General features: G+C 46.3%; 1 protein-coding gene across 1 annotated transcript in view; it reads right to left on the minus strand.

The window, feature by feature from the left end:
• Positions 1-1,315: 1,315 nt before the first annotated feature.
• PRKCA (protein kinase C alpha) overlaps positions 1,316-27,638 on the minus strand; it is a 306,575-nt gene continuing 280,252 nt past the window's right edge. Inside the window, 4 exon segments of the mRNA XM_075579975.1 lie at positions 1,316-7,407; positions 16,670-16,810; positions 20,677-20,784; positions 22,490-22,570. Of these exon segments, the coding sequence (XP_075436090.1) occupies positions 7,243-7,407; positions 16,670-16,810; positions 20,677-20,784; positions 22,490-22,570 (495 nt within the window). The 3' untranslated portion in view covers positions 1,316-7,242.

A 27,638-nucleotide genomic window follows, 5' to 3' on the forward strand; every position in this document is an offset into this window, starting at 1 on the left:
CCGCTCCACTTTTGCTGCTCCACTACACATCCCTACGCTGACTTTCCATATCCTCTAGAAACAAATGGAAAACCCTAGCTCTGACTTACAAAGCTCTCAACGACGCTGCCCCCCTTACATATCAGCCCTCATCCTCAAAATATATACTTAAACGCCTCCTACTCTCTGCCCACGGCATTCACCTCTCCGATGCCTTATTACCTCCTATCTCTCCCACCCACAAGACTTCTCCTGTGCTGCCCCCTTGCTCTGGAATTCCCTACCACACATCAGACTCTCCCCCGGCTTTCAGACATTTAAAAACCTCACCTTTTCAAAGAAGCCTATCTGGCATATCCCTAACCACCCCCCCTCGCCAACCCTAATAGTATCAGCCATGCAGCTGGACCAAACTCCACCCTGACACACCCCAACATCCACACACCCAACCCTTACTGGGACCAGCTATGCGGCTAGATCATACTCCATCCTGATGTATACTCCATCCCGCAACGAGCAGCCACTTTTCTCCTATTCCCTGTGTATTGTGATCTCTCAGGACTAGGGTCCTGATGACCTACCTTGGTACTGCGCTGCGGAATATGTTGCCGCCATATAAAAAAAAAAGCTAATATTAACATAGAGCTTTGTTGTGTGACGTGTCTTGGCCGTGACAGCGTAAACTTCCAGCCTCTTAAAAGCTGAACATATACATTAACACAACTCCAGTCCTCAAGGGCCACCAACAGGTCAGGTTTTCAGGATATCTCTGCTTCAGCACAGGTAGTGCAGTCTTTGACGGAGACACTGATTGAGCCACCTGTGCTGAAGCAGGGATATCCAGAAAACCTGACCTGTTTGTGGCCCTTGATGACTGGAGTTGCCAACCCCTGCATTAACACCACACAATAGCATTTTTTAAAGCAGCAATCCCCACCAGAAACCTACATTAGTTTAACCCCGTGTATACTGCCCCGTGTCCTGATACATATATAATATATAAACATTTCTAGTGATAAACATGATTTTCTTAATCTCTAGCTTATGGTAACGTTTCCACTGCACTGGGCTCTGGGAAGAGCTCCATTTTAACCTCCTGGACACTTAATATTTCAAACGCTTCTATCTCCTGAACGGAGAAACATTATTTTAAAAATAATAACGTGCTGGAAAGGGCAAAACAAAATGTCGACCTGTTTACAAACTTAAACCCAAGTTTGTGCTAATACGAAGTAATGTTGGGTAACTTTTTTGTTTTTGTTTGTGAATGTAGACCACATGACTCAATGTTTAATCCTCTAACACTTCTCTTGTCCAGAAGTGAGCACTTTACACGTTTTTAAACAACAAAAGAATTTATTGAAAAGACCTTGCTCAGGTTTACATAAATGTATTGGAAGCTAATGCAATGGTGAGTGCATTGAAACATTTGTTAAAACGGTTCGACTTTCACATATGTCTGTGATTTTGACAATTGTCCCGTCAACTATCAAACGATTTGATGTCCCTTTTTCAAAGCTGAACAAAAGAGCTGGCCTTGGCATCAGGTGGAACGTGGCTTTGCCATGAACTGTATTGTACACACAGAATTACCAGTTCTTGTGTAGCCTTATAGCAGCAGTAAATAGAGGGAAAGATATAATGGCAACCTGCATAGCCCGTTGTAGTTTGGCTCTGATACTATTTGCATTCATTGGCCGTACGTTCATGTCGTAAAAATACTCTTACATATTCTTCTGGAATCTTTGTCCCTAATAATGATGCCATCACAAGTACTTCACTAAGCAGGTAATGGAAGCCTTGTTGGCTTAAGACATGGGGTGTGCCACTCCAGTCCTCAAAGGCCACCAACAGGTCAGGTTTTGAGGATATCCCTGCTTCGGCACAGATGGCCCAGTCATGGCTTATGACCTTAAATGAGAATTGTTTGGCCCGAAGACTTCCCAATTGGCCATATGTGGATATTCTGTAGATATACCCTCTAAAAGAGGCAATCGAGGCCTATTTTTTTTAAACGTAGGATTGAAGCAGGGGGTTTCCGGAGTTGAACCCCACTAATTTCAGCTCCAGACCCCCTGCTTCCGGAGATCCAGAAATTCATAAGGAGTGCCCGGTAGCCTCTTTGCTCGGATGCCAGGGTTCATGTAATGGCGTTTTTTGTTTCTAAGCTCCCGTGCCCTGCGGGCCAATAGGAAGCCGTGATGTCACCAGGTTCAGCTTCCTATTGGCCCGCGTAAGGCGGGAGATTTAAAACCCCAGCTAGCTCAGCCGGAGCGGCTACCGGCACCCCCTACGGAGTAGGTCGGTATCTCTAGAAGCATGGGGTCCCCAGAGCAGAAATTAATGGCGTTCAGCTCCAGAGACCCCCTGCTTCCATCCTCTGTATAATAAAAAAAAAATTGGCAAAACAAAATTGCCCCTTGGATTGCCTCTTTAAGGTTCATATCTATATATACGTGTGGTAACTACTATAACATTAGGATGCATATTTTTGCTTTTATCGGCTGTATGTATGATGCAGATCAAAGCAAAGAAAAAGTGCATTCTAATCTCTTTCTGCAATAATGATACAGGCAGAAACTGATCATTGCATTGCAAACTCCGCCAGGCCAGCCCTTTTTGAACAGTTTCTATATGCATAGTACCATTTAACAATTAACAGATAATATATGAAAAAGGCATTGTTCACCAGTACAAACGTGACGGAACCGTGCTGCGGCGACGTCAAACAAACGCAAATGTCATTAGACGCATCGTTTTCTTTAAAAAATAATTTAGCTACAGGATAACAAAGATTCTGGTCCATCTTACCTATGATATATTTTATTAGAATTGACGCATTTTTAATAAAAGTATTTAACAACGATACCAAATAAGTCCGGTTTCAACAAAAGAAGTCATTCATGTTATTTTTTTGTCTGTACAGGTAAACATAGCCTAGTGATTAAAAAAAATATTTTGTTATTAAGCGTGGAGGGTGCACTCATGTAGTATCATGGGGTTTACAGGGTCGTAGGAGCTGCTACAAATAGTTTGTAAGTATTAAAGTAGGACTTTTCAGTACAAGTACCCTGGTAATACTGAGACATTTGGGAAACTTTTGGGCCAGTCGCTAAGCTGTGTTAAATCAGGGCACCTAATGTGACCGTACCTAAAACAGTAACGGACGTTATTTTCCCTGAGGCGTGTCCTCAACGTCCGGAATACATCCCATTATCATAGGATCAATGTTGCGTTATTGTAGCACACAGCGCTGCGTCAGCTTCCAATAACGAGTCGGTAAGGACGGCTTGGCGTTGCTCCGATCACAGAAATAGGGGTTTAATGACCACTTCCAAAAGACAGGAGATGGAAATGACGCTATGTTGGTTAAATCATACCTAACTCTGGGGTCACACCCAAGCAGACCCTGTCCAAGCCCTATTTAAGTGTCTGGATGAGTAACGCCAAGTTTTAGGTATGACCTAACTAACGTAGCGTTAAGTCCCTGCGCCTACCTTCACAGCCATTGGTGGATATGGGATGTTATGGCGAAATGCATCTCATTATCACCAATGTCCGTAAAAATAAACGCTCCACAAACTGTTGACGTCACGTTGCTCACTCGTTATTCACTGGTGGATGTGCTTTGCTATTAACACAATGTTCATTTAGGTTAAATAGCCTAGCGGAGCCAAGTTAATCTGGGCCTGCGAATTCCAAATCCCATCTACTCCACGTACTACTCCCCATCCCTTGTTTCTGCAGCCGCTGTCCCCAAAACGGGAAGGTTCCATCGCCCGATATCCGTTCTAGGTATGACGTCAATTCTAGATATGACTTGAACGAATCAGAGATCAATATCTTGGCATCTCAAATTCGTAGACTTCATTCAAATTAGTTCTCTTCCTGAATCATTGGCGTCCCACCCCCATTAATTCCCAAAATGCAGGATGTGCAACTTGGTTACAGAACTAACACATGCTGGGTCTTATTCATTACAAAGTGTAACAACAATCATATTCTGTTCATTGTGGTTTACCGCTCACGCTACATCTCGACTGACTGTGAATAGGCCTCCACGCCTGACTATTCCACTTTCACAGAGCTGTGGCATAGCTTTATGTTAAACAGTGATACTATATGTAACCTTGACACTACACAGCTGGGGGTCAATGATTTCCCGCTGAAGTCCGATTCTGGAGATACTAGAAATCCTAAGTGGTGGTTGCAGGCTGTACCTTCCATTGTAACTAGCAAGGTAGCAACCCCCAGCCTGGATGAATAGGCTTATTTAATCATCACTTTTATTTTTCGGTCCACACACTGCCCATGCAGCAACCACAGCCCCGGGAATAGGCAATACTGGGAAGAGGTTAACACAAGGGGAGTCAACTCCAGTCATCACGGGCCATCAACAGGTCCCTGCTTCAGCACAGGTGGCTCAGTTATTGACTGTGGTGTTATCGTTGACTGAACCACCTGTGCTGAAGCAGGGATATCCTTAACCTGACCTGTTGGTCCTCCTTGAGGACTGGAGTTGGCCGCCCCTGGGTTAGGACATACAAATTGCACAGTAATGTCTCTTCCTAAAAACATATACAGTGCACTAGCTCACAGTCTACAGAATTCTAACATTTAGAAACCTTTTGTTGTTACACACCTTTGCACCTCTGTACACAATTGTTATATTGCACCAGGAAATATCAATATTAGCCACAGGAGGGATTATTACATCCAATCAATTGGGATACAGGAAAATGTATTTTTGCAAACCATGTAGCAGCTAGCAACTAATGTTTGCCTTGTGGCTGTTACAGAATGTTAAACCCCAATGCTAAACAACGTTAAACCCTCTTCCTAATTAATCCCGTCGTTACTTCAGGGTCTTGTGAGTGGGTCTCTTGGATGGCCATACATAGGAGTCTGGAGTTTTCCAAAAAGGACTAGGAGAATAGGCACTTTTGAATGGGAAACATCTGCAAATGGTTAGCTGGGGCAGAACGGGACACAACTTGGCATATGTAAAAAAGCGTCAGGGTGTATACAAAACTGGCTTTTTAAAATCCCATCCCTTTCAGCGTTTAAAACTGGCGTGAAAAAGCAGAAATCCCCAGAAGGTTTGGCTGCCCGTGTATATTATACCTGCAGAGTCTATTACATCTATATGCTGAAACAGATGAGCAGGGGAACAAAAAATGTCAATTTGTGTTTGTTTTCTTGGCACAATTCTTAACGTACATTTTTCTGTACGTTTTTTTTTAGTTACTACAACATATTTAAAAACGAGAAAATTCAAAAAAAATAAAAATCGCTTCATATTTGTTTTTTGGAGCTCGTGGCAAACGTGTGAGGTTCTGAGAGGAGCGCGCATGCGCGTCAAACTGCAGCGCATTCTGCATGCGAACACATGCACCTTTCTTTAGCATGCACCGCATGGAGGCAAAAACGAAATATATATATATTTTTTTTTTACGGCACTGACACTTAACAAGGCAAAAATTAAGGGGGAGGGGGAAAAAAAATCTAAAACATTGCAAATCCCTTTGATGCGAAAGGAAAACAAATCTGTACAAATATATTAACCTTAAATCAAAATCCTCTAATCCAGGGGTGCTCAACGCCAGTCCTCGAGCCCCACCCCCTATAGGTCAGGTTTTCAGCATATCTCTGCTTCAGCACAGGAGGCTCAAGCAGGGATAGCCTTAATGCCTGACCTGTTTGGAGGGTCTTGCGGACTGAAGTTGAGAACCACTGCGCTGATCAATTCTGCGAAAGGGATGGGGGGGTGGGGGGAGAGAGGATTAGATGTTTGTAGACTTTTATAGTTGAAGACGGTGACATGCAAAATGATGACATAGGGCTTATGTTCAAGCGATTTTGTAATCAGGACCTGTATTGTTTAGCCCCTTCAGTGCTGGAGGCGCAGGCCGAGAGCTGCAAATCCTTCCATTACCACATAGGACAAAGTAGAGTTATACTCTATTCCACTGACCATACAGTGTATGTATTGAATTAAAATAACATTGCAATAGCATTAGCCTACGACTTAATTAAGTGCCCGGCAGTTGGAGCAGAAATCTTCACAAATATAGCATAGATTTGTCTTATTTGTGTTATTTTTTTTTAGTAATACTCTTACTGGATAAAATTATGCTAATTATATCACAGAATCAATCATTAAGATTTAATACAGTATATAAACATGCAAAATCCTTGCATGATGCATATGCAAAACAGTTATATTCTGTCATCAAAACCATCTCCTTGATTCCTCTTTCGTTGTTCTGCTGCCAGATTAATAACCTTTTTCACTCTATAATCAAGGTTCAATTAATCAGACCAAAAAAAGAACGTGAACGACATCTCTTTAACCCGTGGCTGGCAGAGGCAGAAAGGCATTGTCGGACAACACTTCTGTGGCTTCTTGAGCGGTCAAGAGTTCCTCTTACTCTGTAGTACCTTCATATAATATAGTGTAGCCTGCCAGATTTGTACACGAACGATATGGGAGGGGAAACTGCGGAGATGCAGAGCAGCTGATATGTGCCAGAACGTCTGACCTTGGAGAACCTTATTATCCGCACATCTACATAGAAACCTACATTCTAGAATGTTACGAGAATCTCGCAGAAGTGACAATCAGACTTGACATCAAAACCCATTGGCCTCGTATAGATATGCATAACATACATGGCAACAGTATTATTTGGCCTGTCTAGTAATACAGTACCCATAAACTTCTCCAGAATCTGCCGTGCAACTGATTCTAGACCATATTTAATGGACATGGTACCTTTTATCTGGGATCTATAATGGCAACTGTTATGTAAGTACTGGACTTAGCACGTGCTTTTTTTCCCCCCAGAATGCTACTGTACTCTCTCTGATTCCTTCTCTTGCGTGACTTCAGGAGTAGGAAGTCCTGGGAAGACTTAACCAATCGCGGTTCTACTTCCTTTAAAATTGTTGTAGCTACGGCGGACTTCATCGTTACTGCAGGGTATTTTCCACCCCACTCCTGGTTACGGTGGCAATCTTTCATCCTCGTGGACAAAATGTTAGTTTATTAGGATATGTTATAAAAGCCCAAGATTTAAGGATCTTGTATTTCAGTAAGACAATCTATTTCTTCCCCCCACCCCCCTTCATGAATTTTTGATTTCTAACCCTAAAATTTTCTGGCTCCCGAAATTAGTATGAAAGCCGCAACCTTAAAATTCCAAGGTTAAAAAGAGCGTTTCCGAAGGTACGGTTTCTATTTATTTGAGTCTCTCCCTGTGCTCACGCCGCGCTCAGCAAGCTGGGATGAAAAAACACTGGGTTGATGTAGGAGAAGCCCTCAAAGTCTGCTTGGTCGATGTTGGCAATGACCAGTTGGTCGGGAGGCGTCAGAACGGGCTGTCCTCTCGTGAAGAACTTGTCAAAGTTTTCGGCACCTTTGCCGCACTGCGGAAAAAAGACACAGCGGTTAGATTTACAGGAAAGCCGCAACAGGTGGGACCGTAACCTCTTCAGTGCATTACCACCTGTTTAGCAATGGAGACGTTGGACATCCACTCCAAGTGCAATCTCATAGCAGGTTGTGCTTTAAATGTGCAACCCATTCAATTGTTTTTTGGGGGGAGCAGGGGCTGAGCATGGAGTAAAAACACCCATTAGAATGTATTATAAGAGTAAAAAGTTGCAATGCATTGCAGGCCCCCCCGGGGACCCAAAGGGGTTAAAAAAAAACATACATGGTCTAATTAAGACACCAAACCAATACTTCATGAAAAAATGTTACACACACACACACAAACAAATGACATGATTCCAAGCAAACAGCTTTAAAGAGAGCTGCAGCTAAAACAAAATGCACAAGTCACAGTAGAAGGCATACAAAATAAAAGTTTGTTAAAAGGTCACTGCAGATTGCTGGTTTATATAAAGGAAGGAATAAAAATGGCTCCCTCTGCATCATGCCTTACAGCACTTTAGAGCAGGGGTGTAAAACTCTGTCCTCAAGGGCCAACATTAGGCCAGGTTTTCAGGATATCCCTCCATCAGCACAGGTGGCTCAATCCGTCCCTGCTTCAGCACTGAACCACCTGTGCTGAAGCAGTGATATCCTGAAAACCTGGCCTGTTGGTGGCCCTTGAGGACAGAGTTTGACACCCCTGCTTTAGCGGATGACTGTGAAATATGGTGAAACCGGCGCTTTAAAAAAAAAAAATTGTTATTAAACATCCTGTTAAAAAGATTCCAGCTGTTAGTGACCGTGGGATGCAGTGGTGCTTACCTGCGATGGAGATTTGCCTTCACTTGGCTTTGAAAAGAGTTGTGGGACAGGACGCACCAGAGAGAGATACGCACGTTAGTATGTGGGGTCTTATCTCCCACCCAATATTTCTCACTCACCGTGCAAAAACCCAACTATTCTAAGAAACCATGGGTCAGTCTGGGAGGCCAGAAAAATAATATGCAGTATGTCCCTCACCCTCTCTCCAGATAATTTGAGAGAAATGCTGCACACCTCAAAATAGAAAAAATAATACAGTTACCGGTGCTCCAGTGTTTGCACGAAAGCCTGCGATCAGTCCTGAACAGATGAACAAAAGAACATGGGGCACAACGGGTTTAGCATATCCTGTGAACAGGTTGCATTGTGGGGGTTTGGGGCACTATTTATATGTTGTCACAAGGGAATGTATTTATGCCATTGTCACTTGATAAAGACCATTATGGTCGAAACGTTGTGTTGGCTCAATAAATGAGTTTGATATGCTAAATCCGTTGTGCCCTATGTTCCTTTGTTCATCTCCTCACCCTCTCTCCACCATGCGCCGCCAGACCAATTAATGTGTTCTATGCGTTTTAATTCGTTTCTAGCGTTGATTTAACACAGGGGAGGGGCCAACTCCAGTCAAGGGCCACCAACAGGTCAGGATTTAAAGATATCCCTGCTTCAGCACAGTTGGTGCAGTCATTATGACTGAGCCGTCTGTGCTGAAGCAGGGATATCCTGAAAAACTGACCGGGTTGGTGGCCCTTGAGGATGAGAGTTGGCCGCCCCTGATTTTAACACGATCACAATACAGACTTCGTGTCCGCCCCCCCCTCCCCCAACCCACCAGAGCTGCAGGAAGAAAAGCAAGCCGCGGTCAGGTTACCGCAAGGTCCTCTGGTAGTGCGTGCAGTTAGGCCACCATTATAGTGCGCGCCGTGAACGAAACGCCGGACCTCTGAGAGAGGCCGTAGAGCGTGCAACCAAGCGAGAGATTTTTCTTAAAATAGCCCTGGATTCGTTTTTGCCGCGTCACGTGACGCCACGCCTCCCTGTCACCCCCAGCCTAGTTCATGTTTTGCGCGCGTGACGTGACTATAACCGCGGCCTTAGTCTGGCTACGCATTGCGACAGGCAGACCGGCTGGACAGAAAAGGGCAGCTGAAGAGGGAGGGACCTGTTCCACCTCGGATCATTTTGTTGAAGATTTACATGTTCTTAATGCTAAAATAACTCGACGAGGAGCTTGTCTCCGCTCTGTAAGAACGTGGCCACAGTGTGAGTCACACTCCACGTCATTTTATTTCTTGGTAGTCAAGGAAGCAACTGTTACAGACACCAGTTATCATGACATCAGACCAGCTGTTTTCAATAAACATGATATGGTCTATGTATCACGACTATTTTGATGTAAAACCAGAGCATTTTCATCCTGCACCTATGTGCCAAAGTATTTTGCGCCTTTTGGGGAGAGTCGGTAGGAGGAGTTGGGGGGGAGTTACATGAGACATAATGAGATGTATCACATTCTGTGTCTCTGCCCCAGCGTGTGATTTGAGGGGTGTCAGTAGGAGGAGTTGGGGGGGGAGTTACATGGTGCACAGATTATAATGAGATGTATCACATTCTGCGTCTCTGCCCCAGCGTGTGATTTGAGGGGTATCAGTAGGAGGAGTTGGGGGGGAGTTACATGGTGCACAGATTATAATGAGATGTATCACATTCTGCGTCTCTCTGTCCCAGCGTGTGATTTGAGGGGTGTCAGTAGGAGGAGTTGGGGGGAGTTACATGGTGCACAGATTATAATGAGATGTATCACATTCTGTGTCTCTGCCCCAGCTGGTGATTTGAGGGGTGTCAGTAGGAGGCGTTGGGGAGAGTTACATGGTGCACAGATTATAATGAGATGTATCACATTCTGCCTCTCTCTGTCCCATTTTTTTTCCCCCCTTTTATTTGCCCTAGCTGAAGGGGCGCAAGTAAAATTCTGCATCAGATGTAAGATACTGTTCTCACAAACGCCAAAGCTAGACACCCCTTTCTCTGCATTGATATATAAAGCCCCAATTAGGGTTGTGCATCAGTCTCCTAAAATATAAATAATGCACCAGCTTTATCAAAGCAAAAAAAAAACCTGTTACTTTCTATCACACTTTTCTTTTGATAACTCTGCTGTATTTTGTTTAGCGCTGTTTTTCCCTAGAATTACAGTAGGGGGACTTTTGATACATTAAATCTCCTTATTAGCATCCCGTGAAATAAACCTGGTCTCTTATATTTAACCGTGTCAGGACTGGAGGTGCAGCTTCATTGCAAACCCGCCGCCTCCAACTTTCTAATCTGGATCTTCAGGGCCCACCTGATTCTCGGCCCCTCGGGGGCGGGGGGTGGGGGGGGGTGAGGGGGGGGGTTCTCCTGGTGACTAGTGGGCCAGTCCCAGTCTGTCCAAGGCTGTTTACAGCCCAAGGTTCATCCTTTTGCCATTGTCGGCTTCATTGGTTTGCGAAGAGGTTATGTACCAGAGCTATTTGTTTAGTGTTCAGTCTCGTCTGTGGCTTCTGTCCTAATAAATCAGCCTGATTACTCCAGGGGACGGTCCTAGTGTGCAGCTTTGATGGATTTTCTTGCCCCACCGTCGGTTACAATTAAAACAGACGTGCACAGCTGCAGGGAGGTGTGACAGCCATCGAACCACATTGGTGCCTTCTATATATCTAAATATCTCTCTCTATATATCTAAATATCTCTCTCTATATATCTAAATATCTCTCTCTCTCTATCTATCTCTCTATAAATATCTATATCTATATAAATATCTATATCTATATAAATATCTATATCTATATACAGGCATACCCCGCTTTAAGGACACTCACTTTAAGTACACTCGCGAGTAAGTACATATCGCCCAATAGGCAAACGGCAGTTCACGCATGCGCCTGGCATCAGAGGTGGCAACGGGTATTGAAAAATGTTTGGGATAGACAGGCTGAATCCTTAACAGGAAAGACAGCCCCAAGGATTAAATAGGGTCTGAGGTTTTACAGCCGATAGGAAATTGGGCAGACTGGGCAGGTCACGTGGTTCTGATCCACCGTTACATGCTGTGGTTCTGTGTAATGCCACGGACATTGTGCTTCTGATATAAGTTAGAGTTTTGCAGCCGCACAATAGAACAGAGCTACACCATGTCACAGTATATAACTGTATATAAGCATGTGTGTGTGTGTGTGTACTCCTTTTTGTGCGTGTGCAGATCTGCATGTATCAGCTCGTTATATCTATCAGTGTTCGTGTGTGTGTATGAATGTGTACAGTATGTGTGTGTGTGTGTGTGTGTGTGTGTGTGTGTGTGTGCAGCATGTTTATCAGTGTGTGTATTAATGTGTATGTGTGTTTATCAGCAATTCCTTCCTGTTCCCTCTGGCATCAAAGAGGTTATAAAATCTTTTGTCTGACTCGCCTGAAAGGTAACAGAAAGGGCCAGTTTTTTCGGGTTAATTGCTGCTCGAAAGTAACATTTCAGCCCCATAAAGCAAACCCTCTTAAGAGAACAAAGACCCAAAACACTATTAAAAGCAGCAATCCCACCCAGAAGCCTATATGTGTTTAAATCCATATAATGTTATCGCTCCCTGAGCCTGTCCTGCTTGAAAAACAATGAATGTTTTTTGTAGTGTTAACAAATCATCCATTTGATGCTTGTTTCCATACGCTTATATCTCCCGAACGAGACGCAAAGGCCAGAATTGGCTGTAAAACATTGTCAAGCGCCATTTCGTGTCTCTGATTTCCTTTAAATATAGTATAGATTAATGGGGTTTTTTTTCCCCCCCCCTCTCTTCACATGGACTTGCGGATTACAGGAAACTTCCTGCTGCGTTTCACTCCTGTGACACTCGGAAAGCTGTGATTCTGTGTGCTTTGTTCAGAGCGCTATATATAAAGCGGAGGCGCGATGACACTTGTCTGTAAGTGAGAGGCTGTGTGTGAGTGGGAAATAAGTAACAGACACTTATTTCAGGTGTTTAGCCCTCGCTGGTTCTTTTCACCCCAACGTTCGGGGCATTGACGTATTGGTATAATGCAATATTATGGATACTTTGAAGTGCCAGGTAGATGTTCAAATAAATAAAACTTATCCAAGCATATTTAGAGGGTCTACAAAGCTGACAATATATTAGTAACATGGATAAAAATAGAAATTATTATCATATTACTATAATAATAAGTCTGAAATGCTTAACGTGTGTATGTGTTCCTGCTTGAGAACAGAGGGCGCTATTGCAGTTTAACTCTTTCAGTGCCGGGGCTGGGCTGTGGAGCCCCGGAAAGCCACGGCTGTCCGATCACGTGACTGCTCCCCCGAAGCGGCCATGTGACCGCTCTGTCACGGATCACGGTTAGGCGAAAGGGGAGGAGTCATCCGCCATCACCGCAGATCGCGGGGACACGATCTCCCCTAAGACGAGGAGCATTTTTTTTTTGTTCGAGGACGGGATGTTAGCCACTACATAAATGGGGCACCAGGGTAGTAGCTACGTCCCAGGGCACTCAAGGGGTTAATGAATAGTGACGCGCAAGCAGGGGTAAAGTGACCCTAAAGTTACAACTGCTTTTTTTTTTTCATTCTCACACCTCCACTTCTCACTTGTAGAACAGGGTCCTATATTAGCGCTCCCCTCCCTGTTATTCCTCTCCCTCCCTCCCTGTTATTCCTCTCCCTCCCTCCCTGTTATTCCTCTCCCTCCCTCCCTGTTATTCCTCTCCCTCCCTGTTATTCCTCTCCCTCCCTCCCTGTTATTCCTCTCCCTCCCTCCCTGTTATTCCTCTCCCGCCCTCCCTGTTATTCCTCTCCCGCCCTCCCTGTTATTCCTCTCCCGCCCTCCCTGTTATTCCTCTCCCGCCCTCCCTGTTATTCCTCTCCCGCCCTCCCTGTTATTCCTCTCCCGCCCTCCCTGTTATTCCTCTCCCGCCCTCCCTGTTATTCCTCTCCCGCCCTCTCTGTTATTCCTCTCCCGCCCTCTCTGTTATTCCTCTCCCTCCCTCCCTCCCTGTTATTCCTCTCCCTCCCTCCCTCCCTGTTATTCCTCTCCCTCCCTCCCTCCGTTATTCCTCTCCCGCCCTCCCTCCCTGTTATTCCTCTCCCGCCCTCCCTCCCTGTTATTCCTCTCCCGCCCTCCCTCCCTGTTATTCCTCTCCCTCCCTCCCTGTTATTCCTCTCCCTCCCGCCCTCCCTGTTATTCCTCTCCCGCCCTCCCTGTTATTCCTCTCCCGCCCTCCCTGTTATTCCTCTCCCGCCCTCCCTGTTATTCCTCTCCCTCCCTCCCTCCCTGTTATTCTTCTCCCTCCCTCCCTCCCTGTTATTCCTCTCCCTCCCGCCCTCCCTGTTATTCCTCTCCCTCCCGCCCTCCCTGTTATTCCTCTCCCTCCCTCCCTCCCTGTTATTCCTCTCCCTCCCTCCCTCCCTGTTATTCCTCTCCCTCCCTCCCTCCCTGTTATTCCTCTCCCTCCCTCCCTCCCTGTTATTCCTCTCCCTCCCTCCCCCCTGTTATTCCCCTCCCTCCCCCCTGTTATTCCTCTCCCTCCCTCCCTGTTATTCCTCTCCCTCCCTCCCTCCCTGTTATTCCTCTCCCTCCCTCCCTCCCTGTTATTCCTCTCCCTCCCTCCCTCCCTGTTATTCCTCTCCCTCCCTCCCTCCCTCCCTGTTATTCCTCTCCCTCCCACCCTCCCTCCCTGTTATTCCTCTCCCTCCCTCCCTCCCTCCCTCCCTGTTATTCCTCTCCCTCCCTCCCTCCCTGTTATTCCTCTCCCTCCCTCCCTCCCTGTTATTCCTCTCCCTCCCTCCCTCCCTGTTATTCCTCTCCCTCCCTCCCTCCCTGTTATTCCTCTCCCTCCCTGTTATTCCTCTCCCTCCCTCCCTCCCTGTTATTCCTCTCCCTCCCTCCCTCCCTCCCTCCCTGTTATTCCTCTCCCTCCCTCCCTGTTATTCCTCTCCCTCCCTCCCTCCCTGTTATTCCTCTCCCTCCCTCCCTCCCTGTTATTCCTCTCCCTCCCTCCCTGTTATTCCTCTCCCTCCCTCCCTGTTATTCCTCTCCCTCCCTCCCTCCCTCCCTGTTATTCCTCTCCCTCCCTCCCTCCCTGTTATTCCTCTCCCTCCCTCCCTCTTATTCCTCTCCCTCCCTCCCTCCCCCTTATTCCTCTCCCTCCCTCCCCCTTATTCCTCTCCCTCCCTCCCCCTTATTCCTCTCCCTCCCTCCCTCCCCCTTATTCCTCTCCCTCCCTCCCTCTTATTCCTCTCCCTCCCTCCCTCTTATTCCTCTCCCTCCCTCCCTGTTATTCCTCTCCCTCCCTCCCTGTTATTTGTAAGCAGAAAGATTGTATAAAACCTGTATAAAAAAAAAAAAAAAAAAATAGTCCAGCACCTTCCCCACAAATGACCCAAAAATCTGGCATTTGCCCAGGACTGCCACTGTTACCACGTCGACAAAGTGCAGAAGGTGAAACCGGCAAATGTCAGACAGATTACAAGGCGGAAAAGCTATTCTGGGCACCCGCAGCTAAAGGGAAAGGCTTGTGTTTGGTGCCGTTGCCTTCTCTCCAGCTGTGGCTTTACTTGCAACCAACAACGGGACAGATATTACTCCGGGGAGGGGAGATTGATACATCTCATTACTATGTGTGCGTCAGGCAAACCCTCCTATTGCAGGAGCGGCCAACTCCCGTCCTCGAGGGCCGCGGTTAGGTTTTAAGGATGTCCCTGCTGCAGCACAGGTGGCTGTCGAAGACTGAGCCACCATTGCGGAAGCTGGGACGGTTTGAGCCACCTGTGCTGAAGCAGGGATATCCTTAAAACCTGGCCTGTTGGTGGCCCTTGAGGACTTGGAGTTGGCCGCCCCTGTCCTATTGCTTCATACACACAATCCCCAAATCACACGTTCTTTGACAACGAGAAACCGCTTCAGCTTAAATCAGCAGCTTTTCCTCCTGCACTTTTATTTATTTACCAGGATGGGGGTCTGCGGAACTGAACTGCGTTCATTTCTGTGTTCGCCGAGCATAACCTCTCCCCCCCCCCATCCCATTTTTTTTAACCCTTTGAGTGCCGAAGGGGGGGGGGAGGGAAGGGGGAAGAGAGGATGTGTGTGAGTATCATTCCAGTGGGGATTTACAGTGTGAGAGCGAGCTGTCCCCTGCATTAGGTGGTGCAGCTCATCTTCTCCATCCCACCAAGGGATCTGTGTATTGGGAACGGATAAGAGCACGTAAGCTGGTGATTGGTGACACCGTTATCCCACCAAGGGATCTGTGTATTAGAAACGGATAGGAACATGTAAGCTGGTGACTGGTGACGAGCAGGGTACCTGTCAGACACTGGGAACAAATTATCCCCCGCACCGAGAGTGAGATTGTGGCAGAGAATTGGCTTGGTTCTGCCAGATATCTTTCTCTTTAAACACTGACTAGACAACTTTTCCTAAGACTGGATTCCCAGACTGCTTGGCACGGTCTGCTACTTTGTCTCCAGCTCATGAATACATTATCTATGCCCCTTTCAGTGTGGCAGGAGTTTCCTTTTGGCTTACAAATCCGTCTGTTAATGCATTTGAACAGAATACAAGATTGGGGATCCCAGACAATAGCGGTGCCGTTTCAGCTGGTGTTAAAAGGCTTCTATTATTATCAGTATGTCATTTTGTGTGGCGCAGTACAGTGTGGGAGGGAGGACAACAACATTGTATGACGAGTACAGATATGTTAACGGTAAACTGACAGCAGGAAGGAGGTCCCTTCCCCCAGGAGCTTACACTCAAGGGGATTAAATAAGGGATAAAAGACACAAGGAATAGTGTGTGTGTGTGTGTTTCTTAGCAAGGGTTTGGCCATCAACGTCCGACTGCATTTCCAGGATGAAAGTTAAAGGAAAGAGTGTCTTGAATAGGTTTTATTGACCTAAACTAAAATTGTGATACTCTGATTCCACTGCCGTACTCAAATCCGAGAGCTAGGATTTCTCATCTTGCATTCACGCCGTAGCCCCTGTCATTTACAGCACGTACTGTGAACATCCTTCACATGGTAAAATGGCAACTTAATATGTGGCGGCTCAGCTATCAAAAGGGAAACGTTTGAGGCAAAATGTGGCAGGCAATTTCGGTGAATGTTGAGCCGGTTCCATATTTTCTGTGTGGATTAAACAGTAGGCTGGGCTTACACCCAATGCCTGCGTCTTATCCCAAACGCCTGTCATCTTTCTTTCCGTTGTACAGCGAGCGTGTTGCTCTCATACAGAACAGTTGATTTTGTTTTTATAGGACGCCCCGGGCAGAACAAATTGAATGGAACAAAGCACACAGGGCTTCCTTGGAAACACTGCCTTGGAGAAGCAAAAGCGGTCCCACCAAACACACGCCTGGTAGCTAAAACATTCTGTTCGTCACTCACCACTTTAGGCTTGTACGGTGGCTGGATCTCTCTGTTCTCCAGTTTCTCCCAGTCGATCCTCCTGAAGAAGGCGTGCTCTCTGACGTCCCGCTCTCCCTCGGGCCCGCAGCCCAAACGTTTGGCAGGGTGTTTAGTCATTAACTATAAAATCAACAGAGCAGCCAGAGATTAAAAGTGACGTTTGCAATGAAAGGCTGATGGATTAGTCGCAGCCTCATTCGGTTATTACTGCTGCGTGCTTGCAGCGGCGTGCGCGTCACATATAGCTAATGAAGCTATAGTAGCTGGGCACACAGGCACTGATCCAAGTGCGATGTTATCACAGCCACCGCTCTTTTTGTAAGTGATATTATTAGCATTGTTACTTTTCTTTACAAATCAAAAATTCCCTTCCCATTTTATAGGAGCGATGTATTCCCGCATTTAAGTCACTAAGCTGTAAGGTGTCTTGCTTGAGAACACGGCTTAGAAAATATGGGCCAGTAGCTATGTATTTTAAATGAGGTGCCGAGGACTTTTTTTTTTTTGCCTGTTTCACAGGGTTTGGGATTTTAGGCATATGACTTATGGGGCATTTCTAGCACTGGACAAAAGCAGCACAAATCAATTCACTTTCACATAGTACAGTACACATAGAACATAATATGGAGAACCCCCATTTAATTAATAATCCATCCATAAAAAGGTAGCCCCTTTGGGCAGGCATTCTGTATTGCATGCAAAGTCTCTGAATGGCTGCGAATGCTTTGTTAAGAGCTTAGAATAAATAAAAGAAAACGGTTTATTAGGTGTACAAGATGTGACTGTGCTAGTTTCCCAAATTACTGCAATGGGAAAAAATATAGACGGCATTGAAGAGTTTGGATCTCCACGCCAACTCCTTGTGTCGGCTGGTCTCCGACTCCGATCGATGACGTCAATCAGGGGATGAGATCTGCGTACGCTCCGCGTTGCTTCTCCAGCTGGTTTAACTCGTCGTGGTGGAGTCTTCACAGACCACGGCGGTTAACATTTAACCTTACGCGTTTCGCTTTCAGGCTTCCTATATGGGGTCTGAAAACGCAGCTCTCCTCATCGCCGAGTGACGTCATCAGCCGGAGGGGTCGGGGACACAAGGAGTTGGGCGTGGAGATCCGGACAGGTGGAAGGTGTGCTTCGTTTGGAGTGCTGGGCTATGTCCCACAAAAAGGCTTGTTTGCTCAACGAAATTGTGAGTGAGCTTTCTAATGTGGAATATTACATTTTATACGGCAGAACTGTACTACGTTCCTCCTCTTCATTTCCGAGGTGTGAATTAAGAGGACAGAAAAGCAGGATAACGACTGATTCCAAATCAACGAATCCCTATGGTGGATATACGCTTTTAAAACCAAGAGGAAATATTGATGAGTGGGATAATTATCAATACTCACACAATTTTTATATTTTTGAACACATTACACTATTGTGTTTTTTTCCTTCTCCTTTTTGCACTTAGGTCATTGCTTCTAATAACTTTGTAGGAATTATCCTTCACATTTGCTAGTGTGTGTATGTGTGTGTTTGTTTGTGTGTCACCAGTTATGTGTATGCTGCAGTATAGCAAAAAATAACATGGGAAGTAGAATCATTCAGTGACTGAGAAGACCCAGTGTACTGGTTCAGTCAGTGCGCGGAACATTCAGCCTCTTAAAGTTCTAGGTGCTTTGGCCCCGTGTTGAGATCAGCTGATTTCCCAGTGTAACAGGGGACTTTATCCCTGTTCACAAATGTGCCTCTAATCCAGCAGTGTGGTGGTTAACTGCTGGTAGGCAATTAACTAACACCACCTGGCTGATTACAGGTCTTAGAAAAAGCCTGCCTCTGAGACAGGAAGGGAGATTCTTCCTGAGCTCACACTTGAGTTGAGCTGACCTAGGAAGCAGAAAGAGCAGAGATATCCTTAGTCTCACACGTGGGGCTGACCAAGGAAACACTGCACATGAACAGATGTCTTGAGCTGCAAGCTGACAACAAGACAAAGGGGGACAAGACTTCTAAACCTGACTGCTGATATAGCCTGAAGAAAAGGCAGCAACCCAGGAAAGAGAGAAGCCTTCCCCACTACAGCTACCAGAGAAGATAAGACTTTCTTTTGGAACTGTTATGTATCTGTATATATGTTTATATTTTGGGGCTGGTGAATAGCTTAGCTAACCAACCCAGTCAGAGAGGGCTGAGCTCCATGTGTAGATAGTCTCCAAAGCGGAGATAGGTTTTTGTTTGGCTTATTTGCATATGTTTTGCTGTGTAAAAGGGACAGGCGCAATAAAGCCTTATTTTAATTTCACCTTAAAACAGTCTCCATTGCGTACCTCTGAACACGGCTCCTACACCCAGGTTCCAAAGAATACTCGATCAAGAAGTGAAATAAATGATAAAGCCGTGTGGTTACCCTGTCCAGTGCCTGGGTGGACTATGTCAATAATCTCACACCCAAGTAATTGCCACCCAAGCTCCAAGATGGTGCCTACAAGCAGTTGTGTCTTATAATAGTGCAGTGCAGAAGGGGTTATCTAAATAGCTTCTGAATGCACAGAGATCTGCATGGATTTAAAGGGTTTCTATGGGGACTCGGAGTGAGAGATTCAGCCGCTGTCCTGTAAAGTTATCGAGTGATTGCATAATGCAGGAGTGAGCCAACTCTGGTCCTCAAGGGCCACCAACAGGTCATGTTTTCAGGGTATCCCTGCTTCAGCACAGGTGGTTCCGTCTTCGACTGAGCCACTGAATGAACCACATGTGCTGAAGCAAGGATAGCCTGAAAACCTGACCTGTTGGTGGCCCTTGAAGACTGGAGTTCGCCAGCCCTAGCATAATGTGAGTTAATAGCAGGTGGAATTACGTGCCCTAGTAAATTCCGCTTCGTTCTTATGTCACAAAAGCCGATACTCTGTGACTGGATGAAGATTCCCCCCGTAGCATGAATGTTAGTGCGTAGCGAGTGGAGTTAACAAGCCATGGACCAGCGCTCCCGTGATTTATACCATGGACTGTCGGGGGTTATTGATGTCTCCTCGCCTACTAGGACTGATGAATGAGGGCATGAGATTTAAGCAGCCACACAGGGATGTGAATCCAAGAGACAAAAAAAAAAAAGGAGAACGTTTATCCCAGCAGTAAAATACGAGGGAGGTTGGGGGGCGAGGAGATGGCGACTTACTCCCCTGCAGACGTCGGTATTTACAAGATGTCTAGCATCAAAAATCTGTCAGAAAGGATGTATCTGCTACACATTCTCCCCCAAAAAGTTTGGGGATGTCTCCAAAATCGGCCATTTTTTTTGTTGCCGTTTACCTCTTCCGGGCAGGAGGTTCCTGCCACCCACATGGACTCCCCCGGCACTAGCGATGACGTGATCGTTTCCTCCGTCCGCTGATTAGAAGGGGCATGTTTCCCCCACCCCCCCATGTTCAGTTTAGTTTGCGGTGGTCACGAACGATCTTAGAAAACGAACAAAACTTGAAGACGTACAGTTTACGCCATAAGGGTCTCTGAGGTGCCATCCTTTGAGACGAACCCTATACGTCTATAGGGCACTGAAGGGTTCGGGTTATGCGAAATTTCTTTAAAAAAAAATGCGTTTCTTTCTGAATGCCTTTTTAAAATCTACATCACCGTTACCTGTGGGTACATAACACCATAACTAATTTCATGTGTGGCTGAAACCACTTCCAGCTTCACAATGCAAGGCCAGTAACCAGCCTTGCACAGCTGAGACCCAGAAAAGGTTCAAACGGCTGTCTGAGTAGGTTTGCGGGCTCTTCACTTCTTTAACCCTGGCTGTCCTGAAAAGCTGTGTAATGCGGCAGGCATAAGTTTATAGGGGGTCTGTGTTAAAAAGGACACAAAGCAAAAGGTGACAGTGTGCTCATTTGCATGTCATTTCCCAGAATCCCTGGCTGCAGACCTGAGACATGTGTATGACACGCTGTAGTCCGATGCGTAATAACCCTTCTGATGCTGGACGATGTGACCGTTCCACTTACCCCCTTGCAGATGGACACAGCTTCTTTGGACATTGATTTTGGATAGGAGACGTTATGTTCCATGATAGACTGAAAGAGCTCATCTTCATCCTCGCCATCGAACGGAGGCTGTGACAGCAAAGGGACAATATTTGGCGTCGTTAATGCGTTGCAAGACAAACGCTGCATCTCTCTGTGGCCGCGGGGGTCACGCAATGCATGAACAGAAAGACGCACGCATAGCAGCCACGCATTGACACACACCACGGCGATTCAGTTTGCCGTGACGCCATCTTCCGCCAGCTGAGAATCTCAAGAGCCAAATGACACCAACGCCATGGCGTACTGATTAGGGGCCTTATAAGAGGTAGGTAAGTAGCACTATAGCTCTACTGACCAGACACAGAGCACGGAATTATTTGCTCACTTTGTTGGATATTTATATGAATTAAGTAGAAATGGCCACGGTAGTCCAGTTGCGATAGAGTAAATGAGTACTTCAGTATTAGGTGATACCTTTTTTAAATTGGACTAACAATTGATATTATAGGATGAGCTTTGGGGCGTTTTCTTCTCTTCCTCATGAGACGCTATATTCTAGTATTGCTTTGACCGAGGAAGAGAGAGAACTGTCTTATAATATCAATTGTTAGTCCAAATAATATCAATTGTTAATCCAAATAAAAAAAAGATATCACCTAATGCGGAGATATTATATGGGAGATGGGGGGTGGGGGGGGCTATTGTTCCCAAAATTCCATGCTGATGCAAGAAGTCTTCAAAAAATGCATGGAATCCCAAACTAACCGTATCAGCTTAGTTACTAATGTATAAGCAGGAAATTCTGTCTGCATTATACGTGTCAGTAGGAATGAAGTAACTCATAAGAGAGCACGGTCTAATCCAGCGGTGTGCAAACTAGGGGGCGCAAGATTTTTTTTTGGGGGGTGGGGGGGCCAGGGCGGTTGCAGAGGTCCCGCGCTCTTCCCCCGGGCATTTAAATTTAAATGCCGGGGGGGGGGGGGGGAGGGGGCTGTGCGAGGCCTCTGCAACCTCCTACTTACCGGGGTTCTGCCGGCTTCAGCACGCGTTACCATGACGACGACGGGTCATGTGACGCCATGGTAACGTGACGTCAAATGACCCCCGCAGCGACATTTGATGCCCGTGGTCTAATCTACTAATTTTTATATCACACTTCGGCCACACCTAATTTGAGCTGTATTCTTTATAGTCATTTTATTCCCCTTTTCCATGGTTTTTAATACAGGATTGAAGCAGGGTGTCTCTGGAGCTGAACCTTGAACCTCATTAAAGTTCAGCTCTGGGGTCCCCCTGCTTCCAGAGATTCTTACCTCCGAAGGGGCTGCCGGTATCTCCACGTTTTCTGCCGTTTTTTTAAAGGTCCCGCGTCAGGCGGGCAATAGGGAGCTGCGCCCGATGATATCAGGCTTCCTATTGGCCAGCAGGTCGCGGGAGCTTTGAAAATCCGCCATAATGCGAACCCCGGAGTGTCTACCAGCACACTCTATGGAGGCAAGTATCTCCGGAAGCAGGGGGTCCGCGGAGCTGAAATTAACGGGGGTCAGCTCCGGGCACCCCCTGCGTCAATACTGTATGAAAAAAAGATAGCGAGAACCCGGCATGGAATATTTCCTGTTTAATATTGTCTCCTTTTTATTATAAATCTCCTGTTGGTCCAAAGATATCTTTGGAGAACCGGACTCATGAAAAATGAAACATATTACCACCTAATAAAGATTCATATCAACACTTGTTGCATTGTCTCTTTGGTCCATACAGCTGAATATCTAACATGTAACCCACTTCTCACCTGTCCAGCCAGCATTTCATATAATAATACTCCGTAGGCCCACCAGTCCACTGATCTTCCATAGGGCTGATATGCAATGATCTACAAAAGGAGAGATAACAAACATCATAAACACATTTCTATCTTATGTAAAAAAAAAAAAAAATATATATATATATACATACACACACACACACACACACACACACACACACACACACACACACACACACTGGTTGACAAACACACACACACACACACACACACACACACTTGTCAATACATTTTTGCCCAAGGGTTAGAAATTACATTTTTCCATTATGTAAATAAACTTTTTTTTTTTTTCTTCATCCTGATCAAATAATTGGACATTTTCACTACTTTCACATTTAATAGAAAAAAAATAGATGTTTATCAACATAATGCAGGGGTGGGCCAACGCCCATCATCAAGGACCACCAATTGGCCAGGTATTATGGACATCCCAGCTTTGGCACAGGTGGCTCAATCAGTCCCAGCTTCAGCACAGATGGCACAATCTTTGACTGAGGCACCTGTGCTGAAGCAGGCATATCGTTAAAAGCTGACCTGTTGGTGGCCCTTGAGGACTGGAGTTAGCCCTCCCCTGCCCGCATAAAGCCCTCCGCTGCCAGACCCAGTGAGATACATGCTGAAAGAGGTTTGCAGTCGTCTATAAGACATCTTAGTAACGTTGTTTTGAACATCCCTTAGTGGCTTTCAGGTTTCAAAACTAAAAAACAAATAAAACACCCACCAGGTAATGTAACAAATGTCTCATTATCTCTGCTCTGGCACTGACTGGTAAAGCTACGAGGCTTTTATTCCACTAGCCACTGAAAGTACCGAACTAATGGAGTGGTTGGAGTGGTCTGCATGCGAGGGCTGCAATGAGTGGACTACAAAGTGCTCTTTCAGCACTCGGCAGTCCACTTTCTGCTCATCGATAACAGAGGAAGTTAAAAAACATATATACAAGATTGTTGTTTTGCAGGGTTATAATTTAGGCTGATTCATGCCATGTACTTGGACTCCATGTCCTATCCACACAAAAGGATGGGTAGGAAGGATTAATCAGAACCAAAATGAACCAATGCCAGTGACCTGTTTAATTGAGTTAAATCTGGGAGAATAACACATTTTTTTTTAAATAAAAAAAAAATATGAGATGCCTCCAACTATTTTAAGGAGCAGAGAAAGCCGGCACTCGGAAAGGCCTTTTAAATGTGGAGATTAGTTTTAGAGATGCTGTACAAATGTTTTGGTCCCAAGGAGGACTGAACCATTGATCTTATTCCAATAAGATATCTCCGTGTTTAAAAAAACCTTTGGCGTTCCGTCTCTCTGTCCGTGCACCTGCGGTCCGGCTGTGCCCCCGGGCGGCACCTCGTCAGTCTCCGGCAGTACCCCCCTCTCTACATAAAACTATTTCAAACACACAGTATTTTCTCAACCTTATTCTGTAAGCTGTAACTTTGAGGCAGTTTTGAATCGCCACGGGGTGGGGGCAACCAACCGGTCAGGTTTCCATGATAGCCCTGCTTCAGCACAGGTGACTCGGTCGTCGACTGAGCCACTGATTGAGCCACCTGTGCTGAAGCAGGGATATCCTGAAAACGTGACTTGCTGGTGGCCCTTGAGGACCGGAGTTGCCCCCGCCACATCTCTAGTAATTCCCGGTCTGTGTTATGTCACTGGATGCTAGACAGGAAAGACCCCCTCTCTCCTCATCCCTACTGCCTCTCAGGCTGGCATAGAGGCCCCCGATCCACAAAACGGTGCTAAGGTTTAGCACACCTCTGCTCCGATTCATATGCATGAGAGTAAAGGCGTGCTATATAGCGTAGCACCTTTGGCGCATCTGGGCCTGAGTGGGCTACGGTATGGTTAAATAAAACTTTGATCCCACCTGTCCCCCCCCCCCCACCCCCCACTCAGAGCCACTGTTGAAAAGAAGTGTAGTCGTTGGCAAAAACAAAACTTTGAATGTCCCAATAAATATCCTCAGAAGACAAAATGGTTGGTCTCTAGTTTATCAAACTGCCCCTGCTGCAAAAACCGCCTCAATTTAACAGAAAGAGAAACTGATGAGAGAGAAGCAACGCAATTTGTAGCGAAATGCCCTTTTGCAGAATATATTCTGCGGAGGGCGTGAGAAGCACCTTCCTGAGTGTATCCGAGATCCATTCTAATGCACCAAAGCTGCTAATACGTAGCTAGGTAAGATTCCGTTTCCCGCTGACTACAGACAGGTGGCCTGTATGCACTGAATATCTCTGCCTCCGCGGGCGGGAGGGGAGGTGGGAGGCTGGCGTGGTCGTGCGTCATAGCTACCTGGCAAAAGGTCACAAAATCGTATGCACGAGGGTTCTCTATATCTGATACCGTCCTCATAGGAACGGACAGGCAATTGGGACTTGCTAATGCTTCTGCTATATTATTATAGCGAATTCCGCTCCATAGATGTAGCTTTTGTGGGGCTTGCTGGGAAAGACCCAGCTCAGGGCCCAGGCTGCTTTATGTGAGCTGCTTTATTCCAAGACAGGCTTTTATTTAAAAAAACAAAACTACCCTACAACCCACCCAATTCCTACACCTTTTAGCTTCACACGGACAATTCAGAGTTGACCCGAGATGACCTCTATATCGTTATGTTCGGTGGAACGCAGCTTGTTTTGTACACTGACTTTAACCCTTCCAAGAGCCTACAAGCAGATACTCTGTCCCCTGACTCGGACATTTGGCCGTGGCCAAGTGACCGCCGGCGTTTAGCCGCAAGTGAACTCACCACAGGGACACTCAGCCACCGGCTGCTTGGCCGCCAACATAAATCCTTAACCCTTACCCTAAAACCCCCTAGTCTTAACTCTTAATACTAAACACTACCCCCTACCCTAAAAACCTTAATCCTAACACTAAAACCCCTCAAGTTAACCCCCTAGCCTAAAACCAAACTCATCATAGAAGCGCCAGTGGCGCAGGGTGCGGAGGGCCCCTCTGGGACCGAACGCCTTCGGGGACTTGGTCACGGCAGCAAAACTGGGCGCAAACGCCCTACTCCGGTCTGGCACGGGGAAGCTGTTAATAAGGGCCTTAGCCCGACCAAGGTACTAATATGTCCTTATTGTGATATGCACTCACTGGAAATTGGAACTCAAAATAAATACATTTTAATGATATCAAGAACAAAAATCCTAATTAAAACCTAACAAAAGGAGCGCATGTTTGTCACAGCGAAGTATGGAGTGCTAACTGAAAGCCTGTCCCTGGGTAAGACACTGTATTAGTGATCCAGGCAGAAGGCTTGGTAGTGGTGACCTGGTGGTAGTGATGGTATAGGATGGTATCTGCTCAGGTAAGTATGGTATATACCTTCAGAGGTAGTCATGGAGGTATTCACACTAAATCAAAAAATGGGGCAGGTGCACAGAGCCGAACCGAGTGCTGATGTGCTACTTCCCCCTCAGGGAAGAGGAGGGTCAATGTAGTTGGCCCTAAGAACCCTCTGTTTAAGTGAGATACAGGTGTGTTAACCGACACTACAGCCGTAGTGTTGCTGTTATCTGTTAGCTGCTAGCAGCATAGGCGTCTAGCTCTGCTGCATGCAGGTACAGATAGGGTCAAGGAAAAGCCCCACTCTTAATCAGTTCCCTTGTGGGAAATACGCTGACCATGAGAGGCCACAGTTATAGAGGCAGTTGGTCATAGAACCCCTCATACCCCGGAACACATCACTGGCAGAGTACCTGAAGCGCTGGGTGAGATCACACAGGAATCCTTCACCAGATCGTGACACAGGTAGTCCTGTTTCTAGCTAGTTCCATAGCCAGGAACGAAACACGTGTCGGTGCGACGTCCCGTGTGACGTCATCGGCGCGGACCGACTAGGTAGTAGTCCGGTCAGTTTGTTATCACAGCGTGGAGTGCAGTCTTCAGTTTTAGCTCATTTTGATGTGGGCCAAATGCGGATCCCACTAGCTAGAGACAGGACTACCTGTGTCACGATCTGGTGAAGGATTCCTGTGTGATCTCACCCAGCGCTTCAGTACTCTGCCAGTGATGTGTTCCGGGGTATGAGGGGTTCTATGACCAACTGCCTCTGTATAACTGTGGCCTCTCATGGTCAGCGTTATTTCCCACAAGGGAACCGATTAAGAGTGGGGCTTTTCCTTGACCCTATCTGTACCTGCATGCAGCAGAGCTAGACGCCTATACTGCTAGCAGCTAACAGATAACAGCAACACTGCGGCTGTAGTGTCCGGTTAACACACCTGTCTCTCACTTAAACAGAGGGTTTCTTAGGGCCAACTACATTGACCCTCCTCTTCCCTGAGGGGGAAGTAGCACATCAGCACTCGGTTCGGCTCTGTGCACCTGCCCCATTTTTTGATTTAGTGTGAATACCTCCATGACTACCTCTGAAGGTATATACCATACTTACCTGAGCAGATACCATCCTATAGCATCACTACCACCAGGTCACCACTACCAAGCCTTCTGCCTGGATCACTAACACAGTGTCTTACCAGGGACAGGCTTTCAGTTAGCACTCCATACTTCGCTGTGACAAACATGCGCTCCTTTTGTTAGGTTTTAATTAGGATTTTTGTTCTTGATGTCATTAAAATTTATTTATTTGGAGTTCCAATTTCCAGTGAGTGCATCTTTTGGGATTCTTTTCCTTGTTCTCCAGTATATGCCTATATCCCTTGATAGCACCACTCCAGTCTCTACTCTCATACTCCAGTGGCTGAGCGGGGTCACTCCACCTCTCTCCCCCTCCCCCCCCCCCCAGTAATTCTCTTATTGTGATATGCCACGTGTGGAGATAATGTCCCGTGCGTCGAAAAACAAAATGATGGTTGACGTGGAACAGGTTCCTAGCGGAGCCTCTTTAGGAAGAAACTCGGAGAGTCTCATACCGGGGCGTAGCTGGGTTGCGACAACCAAAAGGCGCCTCTGTCGCTCTAGGTTTGGAAAGTGACCCGATATCCTGACGTGAGGCTAATATGATGTAACGGTTAGGTTGACTTCTACAAATAAAATCGATTTTTTGGGGGGAGGGTCAGGGGGGGAGGGTCGGGGGGGAGGGTCGGGGGGAGGGTCGGGGGGGGGGGGGGGGAGGGTCGGGGGGGTGGGGGGGAGGGTCGGG

Source organism: Ascaphus truei, chromosome 22 (assembly GCF_040206685.1).
Source record: "Ascaphus truei isolate aAscTru1 chromosome 22, aAscTru1.hap1, whole genome shotgun sequence".
Taxonomy (NCBI): domain Eukaryota; kingdom Metazoa; phylum Chordata; class Amphibia; order Anura; family Ascaphidae; genus Ascaphus; species Ascaphus truei.